Here is a 20,188-nt window from a genome sequence, read left to right on the forward strand (position 1 = left end):
CACTAAATATCAAGTCTCCTTAAGCATACATATTTATCCTATTATAATATTATCCCATGAAGGAGAATCTTTGATTCTCCACACTTCAGAATAACATGAAAGGTAAAAATGCATGCTCATTTTGGTCCCACCCTTAGAGTATGTGAATGACTCAGGTCCATGTTTTCTCTTTCCTTTTGCTTTTCGATCATTTCAGGACTTATTAGAACCTTCTCTACCAGAAGCATAACAAGAAGACATAGTATTTTACCTTAGAGTATATAGCTAGGGGCTAACCCAAGCTCTCTCAATTATCTTGGAACTTTAAATGTTTAAATGATTATTAGTTACACTGTTTTATCCCTTTGATATTTCCCACCCTTCTTTTGCCTAAAAAATCACCACTGAGAGCTTTGTTCAGAGTCCAGAGAGAGTCAAGCATAAGGAGAAATCTTCCCTCTACTCACGGTAGTTCTCTACCAGGACAGGCACCAGCCCACACCTGCCAGCGATATAGACATATCCTCCATCAGTGCTCATGGCATCAGCTTCCCCTTTCTGTGGGGACAAAGCAAATCATTACCAAAACATCCGGATTGGTCCCTGTTCCATGCAGCTTAGTAGTCCTCCATCAGGACTGCTGCAGTACATGCTTGGTGACAGGATTGACTGATTAGGGAGGGGGAAGGAGAGAGAAGGATGGGAAGTCCAGGAACTTAGGTGGGGTTTGACACCCAAAAATTACCTTGTATGTCAATTTCACATAGCAGACAGTTAGGGTAGAGGAAATAATAGTTCACATTTTATATAGCACTTTATGGTTTAGAAGGCATTTTCCTGATGACAATCCCTAGCACCGTGCAATTTTTAAATTATTATCCCTGTCTCATAGATGAGATAACCATGGACCACAGAAGTTAGCTGATCACAAAACTAATAGAGACAGGTCTCAAACCAAGGTCCTCTGTTTTATTACCTCAATTTTTCTGATTGTTTGACACCTCATAACTTTCTTTCACTTACCCAGGTTATTAAGCTACCTGTTCTCTCTGAATATCCCACCCAATTCTCCTATGACTCCTGTACTTATTCGTGAACTTTGGGATTAAGGAATACAGTCTTTGATTATGGAATATTTGTCCCCAATATAAATTATAATATTATTAAATTAAATTATTAAATTATAATGGTGCTAATTGGCCAGTATGGGAATGAAATCCATAATAACCTTGACCTGAAGTCAAGAAGATTTGAGTTCAACTCTTTCTGACTTCTGTGTGACCTGCTAATGGTGAATCTGAAGTGGTCATTCCAGAGGGGGAAGGAAATTTTCTGTTGTTATAAGTCACACTTCTCTCAGCTTCATTTTCCTCATCTATAAAATGGAGGTGTGGGGGGAGGTGATAATACCTGTGGCACCTATGCCACAGAATTGTTGTGAAGCTCGTACATACTTGAGATAACATATGTAAAATGCTTTGCATACTTTAAAGCATTATATGTAAATGTCATTTGTAATCACTATTACCTTCATTAACTTCGTGCTTTTCCTTAGCCACCGCTCTCCTCCCTTACCTTCTACAGACATTCACGTAGAGATGGAGACTACAATCTTTCACTGATCTGCAGAATTGACCTTGACTGTCTGAAGGCTCAGATACCATCCCTACCCCATCTGTGCTTTTCCACATGTTGAAAGTCACTTCTAAGTCTCCTAACACCATAGATCTACAGCTGGAAGGGACCTCCAAGGTCATCTAATACAACCTCTTCATTTTATAGAGGAGTAAGAAAATAGTCTAGGATACAACACAGGAGACCCAGTATGAAATATTATGCTTTATAAGTGCACATCTTTTATTGTAAGAAAATCCCACTCTCTTTGGCATGGTGGAGGTGGGGGAGGGTATGGATTTCTTTTATACTAAGGGAAGGCTATGACTCTCTGGTGGGCAATAACATATCTTTGTGGACACACAACAATGAAAGAAAACACTTTCATTGAGACAGGGAGTAAAGTTTTCAGACACTATCTACAAAGTACAAATTCTTTGGCTCATTTCTTTCCATGTCATGAGGCTAACAGTGAACCAGGTTTTCTTCTCAAGCACAGATTCCCATGAGCACCAGAAGGCATTCATTTATTAGTCTGTCTGATGGCTCCACTGAGTTCCTGGGCATGGAGACTCAGTTGAGTGGCAGTACAGAACAGATTGTCTGAATAATGGCAGCCATACACTTGGCTCCTGGGAAGTTAGTGTTCAGTACCCTAAAGAGTTCATTATATCCTAACAGAGTAGCCCAGACTCAGCAGAAATATTATTATTAGTATTCATCATCTTCTTTCTCTGTTAGGAAATTCCTACTTTTAATGACAAGTGTTTAGAGTTAATACTTTCAATATCACCTATGCCAAGCCCTTCATTTTACAAACAAGGAAACTGAGTCCTGATGAGCCAAGCAACTTGTTCAGGCTCATGCAACTGGTAAGTAGTAGAGCTATAACTAGAACCCAGATCCTCTAGGCTGAAGGACCCCAAAACACTGATGCTGCACCAAAATGGGAACCACCTACCATGATCTTGAAAATGCATTCTTCAGTGTTTTCTCCCACCTCACACGCAATGACTCCATTACTGAACACGCTCCACTTGTCACATACTTTCTTTTCTTCATTGTTCACTGTGCACCACTTCACCTTCTTGTCCCCTAAGGAATGGAGCTTATCTAGGGCATGACCTGGGAAGAGAAGTCAGAGTGTTGGCCTGATAATTAATCCTTAAAATGCACTATGAAAATGCTTGAGCTGTGGTCGGTGAACGATGAAATGATTAAGGAAACAAAAATTTGATCTTCTGAGCTTATTGATTTATTAAACAATGTATGGCAACTGCCTGATAAACCAAGACTAGACTCTTCAGCTTAGGCCTGAACCCCAAATACAAGGAGACAGACTTTACTATATTAAAAACAATTACTCCAATAAGGGCAATTAATTAAAAGGAAAGAAATACAACAATACACCTATTATTAAAATGTCATCTAATTTCTAATTAGATGCAAGATTAGGGATTTTTCAAATTGGGAAGGAAAGGGCAAACAGGTACAGAAAATGAGGTGTCCCATTCCCTTCAAATGTAAGCAATCAAAGGAACATGGAAATAATAACTGACTGATCAGGATGGGGTCAGTTTTCAGATAAAACATATGAGTTGCTTGAGTTTGTAATTGTAAAAAAAACTCCTTGCATCAGTCTTTGGGTCTGACAGGGTTTCTGGTTTGAATGACCCATGTCCTTGGGCAAGGGTCTCTAAGAGGCAAGGAGAGGTGGTCCAACTTCCCAGTCAAACAGGACTAGGTTCAAAGAAAACAGTAAAGTTTTCTCCCAGTTTCCACAATTGAATAAACCTTTCTCATAAGATGGAAGTTGGATTAGACCCATAATTGAATAGGAAGGAACTGAACTATATCCAAAATTGAGTCACAAGATGGAGTCAATGTGGTTCACTCAATTCTCACAATGAACTATTTGCTCTCCTCATCCCCTCAATTACCTCCATTTGCTTAAAGTTGGGGTTTCTGGCATTAAAAGAAGGTTATCATCCATCCAGTAACCAGAAGAACTCTTTCATTTCCTTTAACATCCAGGAACTCAAGAGCCTTTACACACTGAACTCATCACCTTCTCCTCATTCCCATTACAATCCAGGAAGAATCCCCCTGGCCTCCATCTTCTCCTCTTTAAGACAAGGAGAACAAGAGCAGATGATCTCCAAGGTCCCCTCTGGCAAATCATTTGATCCCATAATCTTTAGAAAGGAGAAATGACTCCTTTAATCTCTAAGGGAGGCTGGGAAGGAAGAGCAGCAAAACAGGATCCCTGCATACAGATCAAATTTAAATTTCTGGATTTTCAGTTTGCAGCTCACCCCACTAGATGGCCATGCTCTCATGGGGTGGCAACAGTGGCACATTACTACCAGAGAGGCTCCTTCCCTTTTTTGTGTCTTGGTCAGCTTGGTGTTTGGGCAAATGCACAGGTCAAAACATCACTCTCATGACATCATTTGCTGTCTTTCAAGAACAAAAGATAAATAATGATGACTTCTCATAGTAATGGTTTTAAATAATTGAATGAAATGTCGAATTTCAGGTAGATGTTAGTTAAAATAAAGATGTATTATTTTCCTATCCAAGATCACAGCTCCCCTGAAATTTATCCATAGATCCCATAGGAGTGCATGTACCCTAGATTAAGAAACTTTGTACAATAGCTTCAAGGATGCAGTTTAATTTACCTTTGTGACTTGTCCAAGGTCACACAGTTAAGATGAGAACTGAAATACAAACCACACCATAGAATCACAGATCTAGACCTGAAAGAGGCCTCGAAGGCCATCTACTCTGACCCCTTCATTTTGCAGAGGAAGAAACAGAAGCAGAGAAAGGTTATCTGACTTGATCTAAGATTGTGCAGGTAGTAAATATCAGTTTTAACCTAGATCTCCTATCCCTGAAACAGACCATTTTCTATTTCATTTCCACTCTGGTACACTTTCCTCAAGTGTAAGTAATAAGAATTAAGTGCCTACTATGTGCCAGGCATTGTGCTAGAAATTGTGGATAATTAAAAAACAAAACCAAAATATTCCAGGAGCTTACTTTCTAAATACTTCCTAATTAATTGATTTGACCTGACCTTTCAAGGACCTCCCTCTATGACTTTGGGAGAGTCATTATCCTTTGATGGCCTCCATTTTCACATCTTTAAAAGGAGAGAAGCAAATATATGATCTCTAAGGTCACTTCTATCCTTGAAATTCTCTGATATATGATCAGATTCTAAAATATATGATCTCTTGAATATGTGAATATGTATTCTCAAATATATATGATCAAGTACACGGTCTCTCAAATACATGATATATATTCGTATGTTATATGTATCCATATATCACATATATTCATCATCTATCTCATATTCACATATATATTATTTCTAAGGTCCCTTCTATTACTGAAATTCTCTGACATGATCAGATTCTCAAATATATGGTCTCTTGAATAGATGAATATATATTCTCAAATATATATGATCTCTCAAATATATGATATATTCACATATTGTATGTATTCATACATCATATACATTCATATATATTTTATTTCTAAAGTCCCCTCTACCATTGGAACTCTCTGATATATGATCAGATTGTCAAATATATGATCTCTCAAATATATGAATGTGTATTCTCAAATATATGACCTCTAAAGTCCCTTCTATCCCTGACATTCTCTTCTTGGAACTGTGATGGGAAGGAAGATTTCCTGGAAAGTAGAACTGATGATCATAGATATGATTGGGGAGGGGAATTCTGAAAGTTTCCTCTGTGCCAAGCAATATAGCCTCAGGATATAGTTCTTGAAATGTTTGTCACTGTCCTTCATTCAAATGAAATCCTCTAAAAGGCTACCATATTCAGATGACAAATACTGAGAACTATCTGATCTAACAGCTGACCTATAGGAGACTGGCAGAAGAAAGCCATTTATCCCCTCTGAGTCTTTGCTTCTCTGTCTTATCAGTTGCCACCGATCTTTAGAGAGTGCTTTGGAATTCTCAAAAGTCAAATGCCTAGAACTGTTATGAGGTCTTATAATGCCTGCAACTGAATTCGAATCATGGCCTACCCCACATGCTGACATCAGACCGCTTGGGCCCCCTGGTATAGACTAGTCTCTGCTTACCTTTAATAGGCTTAATGGACCGGACATATTTGTATCCCAGGTACAGTTCATAGTCCATCTTTGGAGGGATCCTCAAAAGTCTATTTGTAGAGTCCTTAAAGAGCAAGTCTTTTCCAGGAGAGGAATCAAATAGGTTGAATTTGTCTGATTTGCCCTTGCCAAATCTTTCCTATTCAAGGAAAAAGAGAGCAGTGAATGAAAACTACTCACAAGGGAGGAGGTAACCCAGTGTTTGGGTCCTTTTCTCTATATTCTCTCACTTAGCAACCTAATCTGCTCCCATGCTTTGGATGATCATCTCCATGTCATTGGTTCACCAATCTCTATATCCAGCCCTCATTTCTCTTGAGCTCCAGTCTGTTTCTTTCATCATCAAATGCCTATTGGACAGTTCTATAAGCATTTCAGACTCAGAACAGAACTGGTGGTCTTGTCCCACACACCCATTTCTCAGCTAAATTTTCCTATTTTGGTCCAGAGATACATCATCCTTCTAGTCACCTAGGTTCACAACTTTGGCGTTTTCCTCAGGGCTTCCCTTCCTCCACCCCCAACTTTTATAATCCTTGCTTAATCTTATGATCTTTACAGCCTCTCCCATATGCGTCCCCTTCTTCCCTCTTCACTTAGACCACCTTATTTAGGTCCCTCACGACTTCTCCCCTATAATATTGCAAAACCTCCTAATTGGTCTCCTTCTCTCATTTTTCTTTCCTCCCTAACAAATCCTTCTCATAACTGCCAACATGATATTCCTAAAGCTCGATGTTGACAATGTTTCTCCTCCTTACTCAATAAACTCCAGTGACTGTCTATCCCCACTAGGATCAAAATATAAACTCTATTAGTTAAAGTCCTTCACATGCTGGCCCCAATCTACCTTTCCAGCCTAATTATACATTGTTCCTTTTCGCCCATTCCAGGGTCCAAACTGGTTTCCTTGCTGTTTGTTAATACAGAAGATGTCATCTTTTATCACCATGTCCACTTGCCTAGAACTCACTCTCTCTCCACCTTTGCCTCTTAGAATCCCTTGCTTCCTTCCAGATTCAGTGCACCTTCTCCATGAAATCTAAGCCTGACTCCCCCCCCCCCAGCTGTTGTTTACCTCTCCCCTGTGTTGCTATTATTCAGTCATTTTCAGTAGTGTCTGTGCATGATCCCAGTTGGGGTTTTCCTGGAAAAGGTCCTGGAGTGGTTTGTCATTTCCTTCTCTAGCTCATATTACAGTTGAGGAAACTGAGACAAATAGGGTTAAATGACTTGCCCAGCATTGTACTGCTATTAAGTGTCTGAAGTCAAGTTTAAACTCAGGAAGATGAGTCTTCCTGACTTTAGGCCCAGCGCTTTATCCACTGCACCATCTAGCTGCCCCTGTCTCCCATATGGCCTTGTATCTATTTTATATGTCTTATGTAAACCTATATATATGTATGTGTTTTGTCTTTATGTCCCCAGCACATAGTTAGTGTTGTACCTGGCACAAAGCCGGCACACTATAACTGATTTTTGATCCCTGGATTATTAAAGGGACAAAGAAAATCAGCCTACAAAAAGTGAACAGAAACCAGAAGGCAAAAATAACAGGACAAGAGGGAGAAGGAACTTCTAACTAAAATCTGTTGTGGAATTAGGATTCAAGACCAAAAAGACCATAGAGCTACTATTGTATTTAGCTTCTTTTAGAAGATTGTGCAAAGGCCTAACAGCAAATTAGATATAATTATTGGGTCACAGCAAAGGGCAGTGGGGAACCTTACCTTCATCTAGTTAATGAAAGTACTTGAAGGAAGCATGTTCCTTAGAGGAACTGATTAGATCCTGCAATCCATTTATATTTTACCTCTTTTTCAGAACATTCCAGTCATCTCTGCCAACCCCAGGGCTGTTAAACATCAGCGATTCCATCTTATATACCTTATATTCTTGTCTACTTTGTATGCCCCCATTAATCTCCCAGTTCTATCTATCTCCATTTCTCTTATCCAAGACTTTCTTTTAATTAATTTTCTTCCAAAACATTTAAGAATGTTCACCCTAGAGCAGTTGGAGGAGAAGTATTTTCTCAGTTCTTTTCTCTGAAAAATGCTCTCCCTTATGATCATAGACAACTTTGATTATGTTGAGAATCATCTGTTCTTGATCAATTCTTCCAAAATATTCACAGAGGGAGTGTAGCAGCAGCATTGGACTTGTTGTCCAGAAGAACAAAGTTCAAATCTGGCTTCGGATATGGAGTAGTTGTATGACCTTGGGCAAGTCATTTAACCTCTGTTCAAAATTTCCTCATCTGTAAAATGAGGATGGTTTCTGGCAGTGTAGTATATACAGTAGTGGGTCTGGAGTCAAGAAGACATCTTCTTGAGTTCAAATCTGGCCTCTGACACTTACTAGCAATGTGACTTTGTTTGCCTTGTTTTCCTCATCTGTAAAATGAACTGGAGAAGGAAAAGCTAAACTACTCCAGTAGAAAACCCCAAATGGGGTCACAAAGAGTCAGACATGACTGAAACAACTGAATAACTGAAGCATTTTGCAAATCTTAAGGGGCCATGTAAAATGTTATTTTTTCTTTCTATCACATGGAACATCAGTAGTGAATCTATCTGGGGCATATTAGCACAGAAAGACAGATTCATCGGCTTATAAGATCCTAACCTAGCCAGTGCATCAGCAATACAGGAAGTAGATTTCTCTCTGTAGAGTACAGATGGCCTATGGGAAGGTAGAGAGTGTAGGAGACAAAGTCAGAAGACCTGGATTGAAGTCCAGCCTCTGTTAAACCTCTCTGAGCATCAGGTTTCCTCAGTCTTTAAAACGGAGACAGTAACACCTGCCTGGGTCCCTTCACAGGGTTATTATGAGAATCCAAAGAAGCAATAATAGCCTATACTCAGATACCCCTTTCCAAGGCACAAAAGAATTTTCTGCATAATTGCTCATGTATACCTTAAAACCTTCCTATAAGGCAGGCTTGCACAACCTCTGGCCCACGGACTGCTTTCAGCATGCCAAAGGATTTCAGGCAGTCCCCCCAAAATATGTAACCTCTGCATTTTTCACCATCCACCCAAAATTTTGGAGGGAGCCAGCTGCAGGGTATAGAGAATGCTGGTGTTAAGTTCATTTTATAGACAAAGAACTTGAGGTTCATAAAGTTTAGCAACTTGTTGAAGATCACTCTGCCAGATTGTGACAGAGATGGGAAATGACTTTTGAATTCAAGTTGAGTTAATTTTCCATCGTATTGTACCTTCTTAAGGAATAAGGAGATAATACTTTGTTAACTGTAATGTACTCTGTCAGGTCATGTGTTTATAATATCAAAGGTCTAATGTGCTGGGAGGGACTTCAAGACCATCTGGTCCAATACTCCCAATGTACAGATAGGAAAACTGAGAACTAAAGAGATGAAATGAAAATGAGTGAGTAGGAAGGCAGAATATGAAAATGGGCCCTCTAACCCCAGAGCCAATGGTCTTCACATCTGTCAAGATACTTATTTCTCTGACTGACTTTGGTGGAAGGAACGAAATCACCAGAATTTAAAAAGATTTAAAGAAGAATAGGAAACATGAACATGATGAAAACTTAGCAGAAGGAAAAGATGGTCAATAGTTATATGAAAATGCTCTAAATCGTTAATAATTAGAGAGATGAAAATTTAAGCAATTCTGAAGTATCATCTCACACCAAAAATATTTATAATGAGTTTTCTATTTCTTGCCTTCTCAATGGGTGGGAAAAGAGAATTTAGAACTGAAAATAAAATAAAATTGAATTTAAAAAAAAAGAGGAAAAAGAGATGGTTAATACCTGTGCAGTGGAGAGGAGATTCCAGATCAGATCCTCCTTGCCATTCACACTTCGGGCCACGACAGCATGAGCTGGGATCCTGGCCAGGTTGCAGTCCCTGTAGTCCTCTACAGACTTCCTTGTGTTATCAAGGCACAGGAGCTCATACTCGTTTCTCTCAGCCTCATTTGGAAGGTTCTCTGCAAGAAGAAGCAAAAACTCCAAATGAGCAGGGCTCCAAGGTTTCCTTGAATCAGTGTCTCAGCATCTCCTCTTGCAAGGTTGAACCTGGCAAGACTAGTGAGGCCAGATCTACTATAGAACAAACTCAAACAGAACAAGCATTTATTGAGCTCCTACCGTGTACAAAGCACTATGATGGTCATTAAATGAGATACACACTTTGACTGAAAACAAAAGATCAAAAGGAAGAAGAAATCTCTGACTAAATCCATAGTAGAATCAGAATTCTAGGCCAAAGAGATGCTAGGCCAACTATTTTGTCATGTTTCTAGTCTTGGCAACACTACAAAGGCCTAAGAGCAAATTAGATATCACCTTTCTAGAGGACCAGACTTTCCCATGAGAAATCTTGCATGTACTACTTGGCTGTAACCAATTACCCATGAACATTCCAGCAACCTTCCTCCCCACCCCCTCCAGCCCTCACCTCCCTTGGCTGTTGAGTCTCAGTGATTCCACCTTTCATATTTTTGTCTCCCTTGTATGTTTCTCACTCTGAAGGACATTACAATCTAGCAGGGTGACCAGGCACCAAGGTGAGTAACTTTAATCTACAATGATCAGAGTATGACTAGAGATGTAGAAGTAGGAAAGGTTAATAATCAATGAAAGAGAGACTCGGAAAAGCCCAGTGCAGAAAATTCCACCTATCTTCCTACAGATCATAAGTGGTATAACCATAAGACCATTACTAACTTTTTAAAATTCTCTTCAGAAAAGGGTTATAAGAAAGACTACAAGGGCAGAAAATAGAACAAGCCTGAGATTAGGCTTGGGGTGGTGGGGAGCTGGGCTTCTCTACTCTGGTACTCACCTAGCACAGTTGTGTGCTTGACAAAAGACACATCACCAACACCATCCTTCAGGCATCTGGGGAAAAAAGAAAATCACAAGAATGGACACAGCCCATCATTAATAGCTTGTCCTATGCTTTCCTATAGCCCTCACAGACAGAGAAGGGTACAGAGGATTTCCAAAGCAAGAGGACCCAGAGAACAAACACCTAGTTCACCTGAGGCTCATAAGGTCATACAAGTATGAAGAGCTACAGGCAAGATTCAAACCTAGGTCTCCATCCCTCACCCCACTCCTCTAGCACCCATGACCCCATTCAGCATTTAATGATACTGATGAATCCTATTGATGTGTGAAACTTAACTGCAGTTAAGGGGAGGGTCCCACTTACTTGCAGATCCAGAACTAGAAAGGACTTTAGAAAAGACTGACTCCAGCCCCCTCATCCTAAAGATGAAGAGCCTGAGGTCCAAAGTTACTTGTGAGAAGTGACTCGTCTTATAGGTAGTAAAAGTGGGAAAGTCAAGATTCAGACTGGAGTCTACTGACTTCAAATCCAGTTGTCTTTCCACTGGGCCAATGAGACTTCTCACATTGTGCCATGATTGGTTGACTATTGTTTTATAGGTCTCAATCTAGTCTTCCCAGAGTAGCTAGGTGGTGCCATAATGCACACAGCAGGGGGCCTGGAGTCAGGAAGACTTGTCTTCCTGAGTTCAAATCTGACCTCAGACACTTACTAGCTGTTTGACCCTGGGCAAGTCACTTAACCCTATTTGCCTCAGTTTCCTCATCTGTAAAATGAGTTGGAGAAGAAAATGGCAAATTACTACAGTACCTCTGCCAAGTAAATCCCAAATGGGGTTACCAAGAGTCAGATAGGACTGAAATGACTGAACCACTAGATTTCCCATCCCAATCCAATGTTCCTTCTGTGAGCTTCTTGAGGGCAGAATCTGCCTCTGTTACTTCTGTATTCTCACAGTCCCTAACTCAGAGCTGGGCATTCGGCATGTAACTAATGTCCAGGGGTGTATTAAGAGCAGAGGGGGTTCAGACACTGACCCAAGATTCTGCCATCCCTCAACTTTTGCTGGAAGAGTGTGTGTGTGTGTGTGTGTGTGTGTGTGTGTGTGTGTGTGTGTGTGTGTGTGTGTGTTTTAAAGTAAAACAATTTAAGAGACTGTAACATGGAAGAAAAACTTCACATCTTCTAAGGGCCCCATGTTAACTGACTTGAGTTAAAAATCCATTTTTTTGTTCCTTTTTTGGTAAGCACAGGTAATTTGATAAACATAGAGAAGCTCTGCCCTAGTGTGAGGTGAGCATCAGGAGAGGGAACTGGTTAGTAGGAAACATGTATTTCAGAAATTTAGCAGAAGTGGGCAGCCAGAAGGGATAAATGGAAGGGCCCTACAGGGCCAGCCCACACTGGCCTATAGGGAAAAGAGAGTCTTTTTTTTTTTCAGTAGGCCAGACTGTGAGCCTGGGGGTGGGGGCCTGTTTTTTCATAAGCAGTCAGCCTGTCTCTAATAATCCAGGGACTATCAGCTGGACTGCTGAGTACTAGAAAGCTTTTTCAGTCAGGCCCTTTGCTTTCCTCCAGTTCAGACCTAGACTAGGCCCAAGAAACTGAAAGAACCAGCAATAATGATAGTAATAATAACAGCCCCTCTGCATATAATGCTGTAAGTTCTGCAAAGTGTTTTACATAAATTAACCTCATTTAAATAAAAGTAGAGGTGACTATGGAAGGAGGGCACCTATGCACAGATTACTTGCTGTCCTGCCTGACTTGTTTGGGAAACCAGGGGTGAGGATGATTGAAGCTAAGGTGTGACTGTTGATGGGACCCAAGAAAATCATAGGAGTTGGGGAGAATGTTCACAGACCTATTGATGGTTGAAGTTTCGCTGGAGTTATGGAGAGGGTTCAACTTACTTGAAAGCTCCTGAGTAGCCAAAATATGGTTCTTTGTCAGAGCAGGAACACTTGTCGCTACCTTTTCCAGCACACAAAGAACACAATTTAGGATTCTTCCCCAAAGCACAGGGAACACAGCTGCCAGAGAAGAATCTGGCCACGGCTATGGAGAGAAAGAAACAGCAGGAGTAAATGGCATGAAGGGCATGTAGAGGGACGCACAGAGACAGCAGGCTAGTCCACCAAAGATTGCTTTCGAGGCCTGCCCTCCTCCCAGAAGACATCTGCATGAACATAGTGACCTCAGCCGTTTGCTTTTCACTTTGAATGAATGAGTCCACAAGAAGATCAATGATCTACTTCCAAGCACAATAATTATATTCCTAACAATTCCTGGGCTCATCCTTCAAGTGTTGATTCTAGGTCAATACCCTGCTCCAACTGTACATCTATCTCTTGGTTCCTGGGAAAGTCCCAAAACCAAGAAAGAGAATAAATTATTTCTAATAGTTACTAATTCAGTAACTGAGCATCCATGAACTGACTTTAAAAATATATATTTTTTGCCTCCTATAGTCCAATAAAATTAGTTTCCTTTAAGAGCCTTGAATTTTATTTTATGCATTTAAAAACATTGTTCTGAGAAAGGATCCATAGGTTTCACCGGACTGCGGAAGGGATATATCACACGCAAAAAAGGATAAGAGCCCCTGGATTGGAAGAAGTTTCTGCTGCAGGGCATTGTCGAATGCTTAGCATACTACAAGGAAGCACACAGCCATCCAAGTCTGGGCACAGACCTCAGGCAAGAAGTTGGAATAAAAATAAAAAGCCAATATTAGTTTTACAAAGCACCATTTTCTTTCTATCTTTTTTATTGGCAGTCAGGATTAAGTGACTCGCAGCTAGTGAGTGTCTGAGGTAGGATGTGAATCCAGGTCCTCCTGATTCCAAAGCTGGTGTTCTCTCCACTGCATCCCCTAAAGCACACTTTTCAGTCGCAGAAAGAAAGATACATCATGCCCAGACTTTTCCTCCTTCTAATTTGTCCAGATAACCTTTTCTGCAAATTTGACATAAAATTTACCTTTCATTCATCATGCGTATTCAAATTTTGCACACTAAATAAAATAAAGATTGCTGATGACTGATGACAAGAATCAATAATGTTTTCTACTGTTGCTACTGTCAAATGATCATCCTTCTTTTTCTTGCTGCTATCACTGTCCTTAGCGTGCCAGTTTCCGATGTATGTAGCCAATATATGTGTGCAATGAACACAGAATGTGGGAAAGTGGATCTCAAATTGGCCTCTGATATTTTACATGATTGCTCTTGTATAAACTATGTCAGATCACTTAATGTCTCAGAGAGGGGGGAGGGGAGGGAGCGAGGAAGGGAGGAACAGAATTTGAAACTCAAAACTTTTTTTTAAAGTGTTTAAAAATTGTTTTAACATGTAATACTGAGGACTAAAATATTTTGTTTTTTTTAAAAAAAGAAAGAAAAAAATGAAAATTGGCCTTTGAATCAGGAAGACCTGGGTTCATGGTCTTGTATGTACAGACAAGTCCCTTAAACTCTTAATGCCCTAGGTACCTTGAGTCTAAGCTAACAAGCTACAGTTTCCTCTGCATTCATGAAACAAAATTTCCCTCTGAGCATTCATTTCGCTGGTGGAGGTAGAAGGAGAGGGAGGGAGGGGGGAATTCATAATAATAATCCTACAGCTAGAAGCCACTGCATTCACAGTCCCTGTTGTACTTGTCAACTTACCGTCCTCTATGGGTTCTGGTGGTCCTGGCCAGTCCAACAACTTAAGATCAGATAATGTCCCCACAGGCACGACCCACCCAGCTGACCTGGCCAAGCCAGTGTGGCAGGACTTCTTGCCTTTGAGGTCCTGGATTTGGAAATTAGTTCCTTTCTTTACAACAGCTACAGCAAAGTAATGAGACAGAGGAGCTGTAAGAGACAGAAGACACAGCAAGATGAGGAGTCAATCTCCTAAGGTGGGGCAGAGATCCCAGAAAACCTCTGACCTTGGACTTGGGTCTGGTGCTGAGGAGAAAGAAGAAGATATGCATATATATATACATGCATACATATGCAAATAAATATACACACACACATATACATATACACACATACATACACATATACACACATACATACACACATATATACACATATATACATACATGCATGCACGCACACATACATGCGCACATGTGTGCACATGCACATACACATGTATACATATATACACAAATAAATATATACACACATGTACATGTATACACATATACACATTATACATATACAAACATACATACACACATATACATATACACACGTACATACACGTATATACATGCACAGATAAATATATACACATATATACATGCATACACACATATATACACATTATACATTATACGCACATACATACACATATATGCATATGTGCACATGCATACATACATATATACATGTGCATACATACGCATATACATATGCATGCATACACATATGCACGCATACATATATACACATACATACTTGCACACATATATACATATATGGTATATAAACATATATAAAAGTATTTTAAAACCCAAAATAACGAAGAGTGAAATGGGCAGAACCAAGAGAACACTGTATACAGCAGCAGAAATGTTGTTTGAAGACTTTGAACAAATAAATTATTTTGACTATTTACATTAACTATAAAGGACATATGAAGACATTATCTGCATCCAGAGAAAGAACTGATAAATAGATGTATAGAATAATTTAACATATATGCATGTGTGTATACATATAAATGCCTGATTGTGTGTAATGATAGCTATCTTGGGGGGAACAGAAGAAAAAAATAGAAATTTGTTGTGTATATAAAAAAGGAATAAGCAAGCTGCACATAGTAGATCTGCAGTTTCCCATGCAATCTTTTTTTCATTATACTATATGATGGAAATGTTTGTTTTGTTCCACAAATTAAAAATAACAATTTTTTTTTAAAAAGAGAGAACTCTCCCTTTTCAAATTATTCAATGCTGGGAATTTTTCCAATGCTTCCACTCAGGCAAATGCACGGCCCTAGTTCCTGTTGGCCAGCTCTGCAGTAGCTTTTCAGGTGATTTCTCAGCTAAAATTCCTACATTGTTTTGGTGACCAGAATGATATCTGTCATTGATTTTTCTTTCCTTCTCTGCTCCTTACATTCTTCAGAGCCAGAAGCACAGAGAGAAAACAATGTCAGGGGGCAGACATGTATGAAGATGAGGGAGAGTTGTTTACGTAAGGGCCTCTGCTACAATCAGGGAACTTCTGGAAGTTTTGTCCCACAGACGAAGCCCAATCTCTCCCTCTCATCAATGGCCTCTCTTGAGGATAACACAAGCCTCAGTTTCTGGACTTTCAGGGTTTGGTCCTGTCAGCACCCTGAGAGTTGTCAGAATCTTCCATCCTGGATTGGGATTTAACATGTGCAAGTCAAGGAGAACTCACCTTTTTCTGTACCATAGTCCTCAGCAACGATGGGTTTCAGATTGTAAGGGACCAGACCTGCATCGTAGATCAACCCACCATCGATGGTCACAGCATCAGCTTCATTTTCCTGAAAGGGATGAGTGTAAACATCACTGACGTCCCTCACCTCTCAATAAGAACAGTATGGTCACATGTAAGGGACAGTTTTGGCAGGAAATCATAGAAAAACTCCGACCAGAAAAGCCTTCACAAAGCTACATTGTCTTTTATCCGGTGGCTCAGTGGATAGAGTCCCGTGCCTGGAGTCAGAAAGACTTGATTTCAAATCTCTCTTTAGATACTTACTAGCTATGTGATCCCAGGGCAAGTTACTTAACCCTTCTCTGCCTCAATTTACTCAACTGTAAAATAGGGATAATAACAGCTTCTACTTCTCAGGGTTGTTTTGAGGATCAAAAGTGCTTAGCACAGTAGGGATTTAATAATTGCTTAGCTCCTTCCTACCTTCCTTGGAACATAATAGTAGATAATCATGCCAAAAGTTCTCTCTCCTGTTAAATGAAAAAAAGAAAATCTCTCTCCTTCCCCCTCCCTGCCTGCAATTACCCTGCCTACCAAACAGCATTTACCAAACCCTTCCTGATAAAAAATGGTCACAGAAAATAATAATTTTATTTGGTTTCTACCCTCAAGAAGTCTAGAGAAAGCAAGTTAGATATGGAATCAGAAGCCAAAATTGGAGTTCAAATCCTGGCTCTTCCACTTACTGTGGGACCTTAGGCAAGGCACTTGACCTCTCTGGGCCTCAGTTTCCTCATCTGTAAAATGAAGAGGTTGAATTTAGGTAACCTCTAAGGTTTCTTCTTGCTCTAAATCTATAAGCTATGGAAACTGATAATGGTAAGTGCATAGGAGTGAGGCAGATTCCCTTTCATTTGTACATCCATTGAATAATTAATTATATATAAGCCATACTCTCTGAAGTCAAAGGGCTAGGTTCAGATCCCAGCTCTGCTACACACTAGCTGGATGACCTCGGGAGAGCTTAACGAGGGTGACCTCAGAGGTCCCATTCAGATCCAAATCTATGATTCTATGATCTTTTCCCATTTGTACTTGAATTCTTCATTCACCTAGGTTCTCCTCCACCCCTGGAAGATTGTAGGAAGGAAGGAAGGAAGGAAGGAAGGAAGGAAGGAAGGAAGGAAGGAAGGAAGGAAGGAAGGAAGGAAGGAAGGAAGGAAGGAAGGAAGGAAGGAAGGGAGGAGGGGAGGGTGGGTCACCTGGTAACTAAGTTCCAGGTAATGAGCATCACGGCACTGATCTGGGCTGAGTCACAGCTGGCAGGCACCCCGTCCAAGGGCCCTCCCTCAGCTGAAGCCTTTTCAGCTTGGCAGGCCTTGTCAGAGCTCGCCCTTTGCTGTCATAGCCTTAAAGAAGCCAGGGTCCCTTCTGTGCCAATACAAGGCAACAGCAGGGATGGTATATTTTATTTTATTTTGAAAAGTAATTTAGCTACCATTACAGTTATAATTTTTGGATTTTATTTTTCTTTCCTCCTTTATTTTCCATAGAGCTGCTTTCTCAGCAGCACAAGTAATTCCATCTCCCTTCCAAGGCTCCCTTTCGGGGAAAGCACTTTTCCAGAATTACTGAGCACTAATCATTTCTTTGGGGGCAGCTAGGTGGCACCATAGTGCACAGAGTGCTGGGTAAAGTCAGGACAACTCATCATCCTGAGTTCAAATCTAGCCTCAGACACTTCTTAGCTATGTGACCCTGGGCAAGTCATTCACCCTGTTTGTCTCAGTTTCCTCATCTGTAAAATGATTTGGAGAAGAAAATGGCAAACCACTCCAGTATCTTTGCCAAGAAAACCCCAAATGGGGTCATGAAGAGTCAGATATGACTTGAATAACTGATTAATAGCAAGAATTTCTTAGAGACCCTTATGGAAGGGAGGTATCAGTGTAATAAAACAAAGTAAGAGAGTTGGGGGAGAACAAGGAGAACATTCTTCAATTCTCCCTCAGGCAGACAATCACACACACTCCACCACACCACTAAGGAGGGCTTGTGACCTACCGAGATGGCCTTGACACAATCTACGTGGGAAGTTTTCCTTATACAGGCCAGACCGGGATGGTTGATAGACTTCATGGCCTCTTTAAATTCATTACATTTCTTCAGCTCATTTTCTGATATGACACACCATTTTACTTGTTCTGCAGAAGCCAGGCACAGCCCTAGAGGAGAAAAGTCAGAGGGGAATGAGTTCCTGGACGCACTCCCCTCTCTCAACCAGGAGCAGAGAAGGTGCCCCTGTCCCGGGTCCTGATCCCTTGCAGCTGTCATCTTCCAGGAGGGAGCACAGAGGAATAAGACCTCCAGGGCCTCCATGCAAGATTGGAAGTTGTCCCCACCAAAGAGAAACTGAGGCTGGCAAACCAGCCCCCGGCTAGTCATCAGCTCTCAATTATCCAGGGCACAAGAACTCATTCCCAAGATGCCTCCCCTTTCCTTCCCACCACCTCAGAAGCTGGAAAGGAAGGACTGGGGATAGAAAAAAAGACAATTCCCCCTCTCTCTCCCAGGTATTTCACTCTTCCTCAGTGGCTCTTTTGGGGGAGGGGGTGCAGTGAGCGGGTTATATTTTGTTAATGCTGATGTTGCTACTATTTTTCACAGTCAGCATGATGCATAAAATAAAACGTGTAGGATTACAAAGGAAACCAACTATATTGAATATAGTTTAAAAAAGAAAAATTTGCAAAACTTAGATTAAGAATCCCCGACTTAGGGGCAGCTAGGTGGCATAGTGGATAGAGCACTGGCCCTGGAGTCAGGATGACCTGAAATCAAATCCAGCCCCAGATATTTACTAGCTGTGTGACCTTGGACAAGTCACTTAATTCTGATTGCCTTTTTAAAAAAGTGACAAAGAGAAGTTCAAATCAGCTTTGTTGATGTGCAAGTCAGCACTTCAAAGATCCATGGTTTCCTGGGCATTGGTCCTTTCTTCATTTTCTTTTCTTTTCTTTTTTGGAGGCAATTGGGTTTAAGTGACTTGCCCAAGGTCACACAGTTACCTCACTTCATTTTCAGAACCCTTTTTATATCCCCTGTCCTTCTATACTCTCCACACTTGGCTGGTCTGTGGTTTAGGTTTTACTAATAACAAAGAGTAACTGATTTGCAGCTGGAAGGCTAGGTTCAACCTGCGTCTCTGGGCAAGTCATTTAACTTCCTCTAAGTTCCATATCCATAAAATAAGGGAGTTGGACTAGATGCTTTTAACAATTAAACCAACATATATGTCAGTTATTCTTAGTATAATCTAAGATTCCTTCCACCTCTGAAGTCATGACTCTGTGGTCCTAGGATAGCACTAAAACCATTCTGGACATCTTCCCAGCTTAATGGGACCTGCCAGGTTTTGAACTCAGCTCACAATGGCTTTAGGAAGCCAGTATCACCTTCATGGCAAGATGAAGCATCAGAGGAGGACTTTAGTGGAGGGACTAGCCTGTCCATTTTAGCCATTGAGGGCACCTAAGTATCACAGTGGATAGAGCACCAAACCTGTAGTCTAAGAAGACCTGAATTCAAATCCAGCCTCTGACACTTACTATCTTACCCTGGGCTAGTCACTTAACTCTATTTGCCTCAGTTTCCTCATCTGTAAAATGTGCTGGAGGAGATGACAAACCACTCCAGTATCTTTGCCAAGAAAACTCCAAATGGGGTCACAAAGGGTCAGACACGATGGAAGAACAAGAGAACATATGCTCAGTAGCTTAGAAAAAGAGTATATTTTACAAATATGCAGAAAACCAAAACACAAAGTCTGGGAATTCATTAGAGATGGATTAAAATATGCCATGAAATATCCCAAAATATCTTTGTCCTCATGAGAAGTGTTCTACAGTTTGCCCAGAATGAATACAGTTTTTTGCAGCTAAAGTATTTTCATCTGTTTTCATCTCCTCCATCTGTGAGGGCTTGGGCTAGATCGCTAAGGTATCTTAGAGGATTAAAAAGGTCCATACCATTCCAACTCCTTTGCTGAGCATTAAATCCCTTCCCAGTCTAGTTCTCCCTCACCTTTGCAGACTTGTACTCTGCCTTCCGGACAATCTTGCCTTCCTGCCATTCTCCTATATGATGTTCCCTCTCCTATGTCTATATAGGCTATCCCTCCTACCTGGAA

General features: G+C 40.6%; 1 protein-coding gene across 4 annotated transcripts in view; it reads right to left on the bottom strand.

The window, feature by feature from the left end:
- Positions 1-20,188, bottom strand: part of LOC140506450 (lactotransferrin-like) — a 69,015-nt gene that overhangs the window by 15,779 nt on the left and 33,048 nt on the right. For all 4 annotated transcript variants that reach the window (XM_072613635.1, XM_072613636.1, XM_072613638.1 and 1 more), the window contains 9 exons: positions 18,064-18,224; positions 15,997-16,105; positions 14,260-14,448; positions 12,502-12,646; positions 10,580-10,635; positions 9,544-9,722; positions 5,728-5,896; positions 2,555-2,718; positions 447-537 (listed from right to left, as the gene is read on the bottom strand). In XM_072613635.1, the coding sequence (XP_072469736.1) occupies positions 447-537; positions 2,555-2,718; positions 5,728-5,896; positions 9,544-9,722; positions 10,580-10,635; positions 12,502-12,646; positions 14,260-14,448; positions 15,997-16,105; positions 18,064-18,224 (1,263 nt within the window). The remainder of the gene's footprint in view (positions 1-446; positions 538-2,554; positions 2,719-5,727; positions 5,897-9,543; positions 9,723-10,579; positions 10,636-12,501; positions 12,647-14,259; positions 14,449-15,996; positions 16,106-18,063; positions 18,225-20,188) is intronic.

This window comes from Notamacropus eugenii, chromosome 5 (assembly GCF_028372415.1).
Source record: "Notamacropus eugenii isolate mMacEug1 chromosome 5, mMacEug1.pri_v2, whole genome shotgun sequence".
NCBI lineage: Eukaryota > Metazoa > Chordata > Mammalia > Diprotodontia > Macropodidae > Notamacropus > Notamacropus eugenii.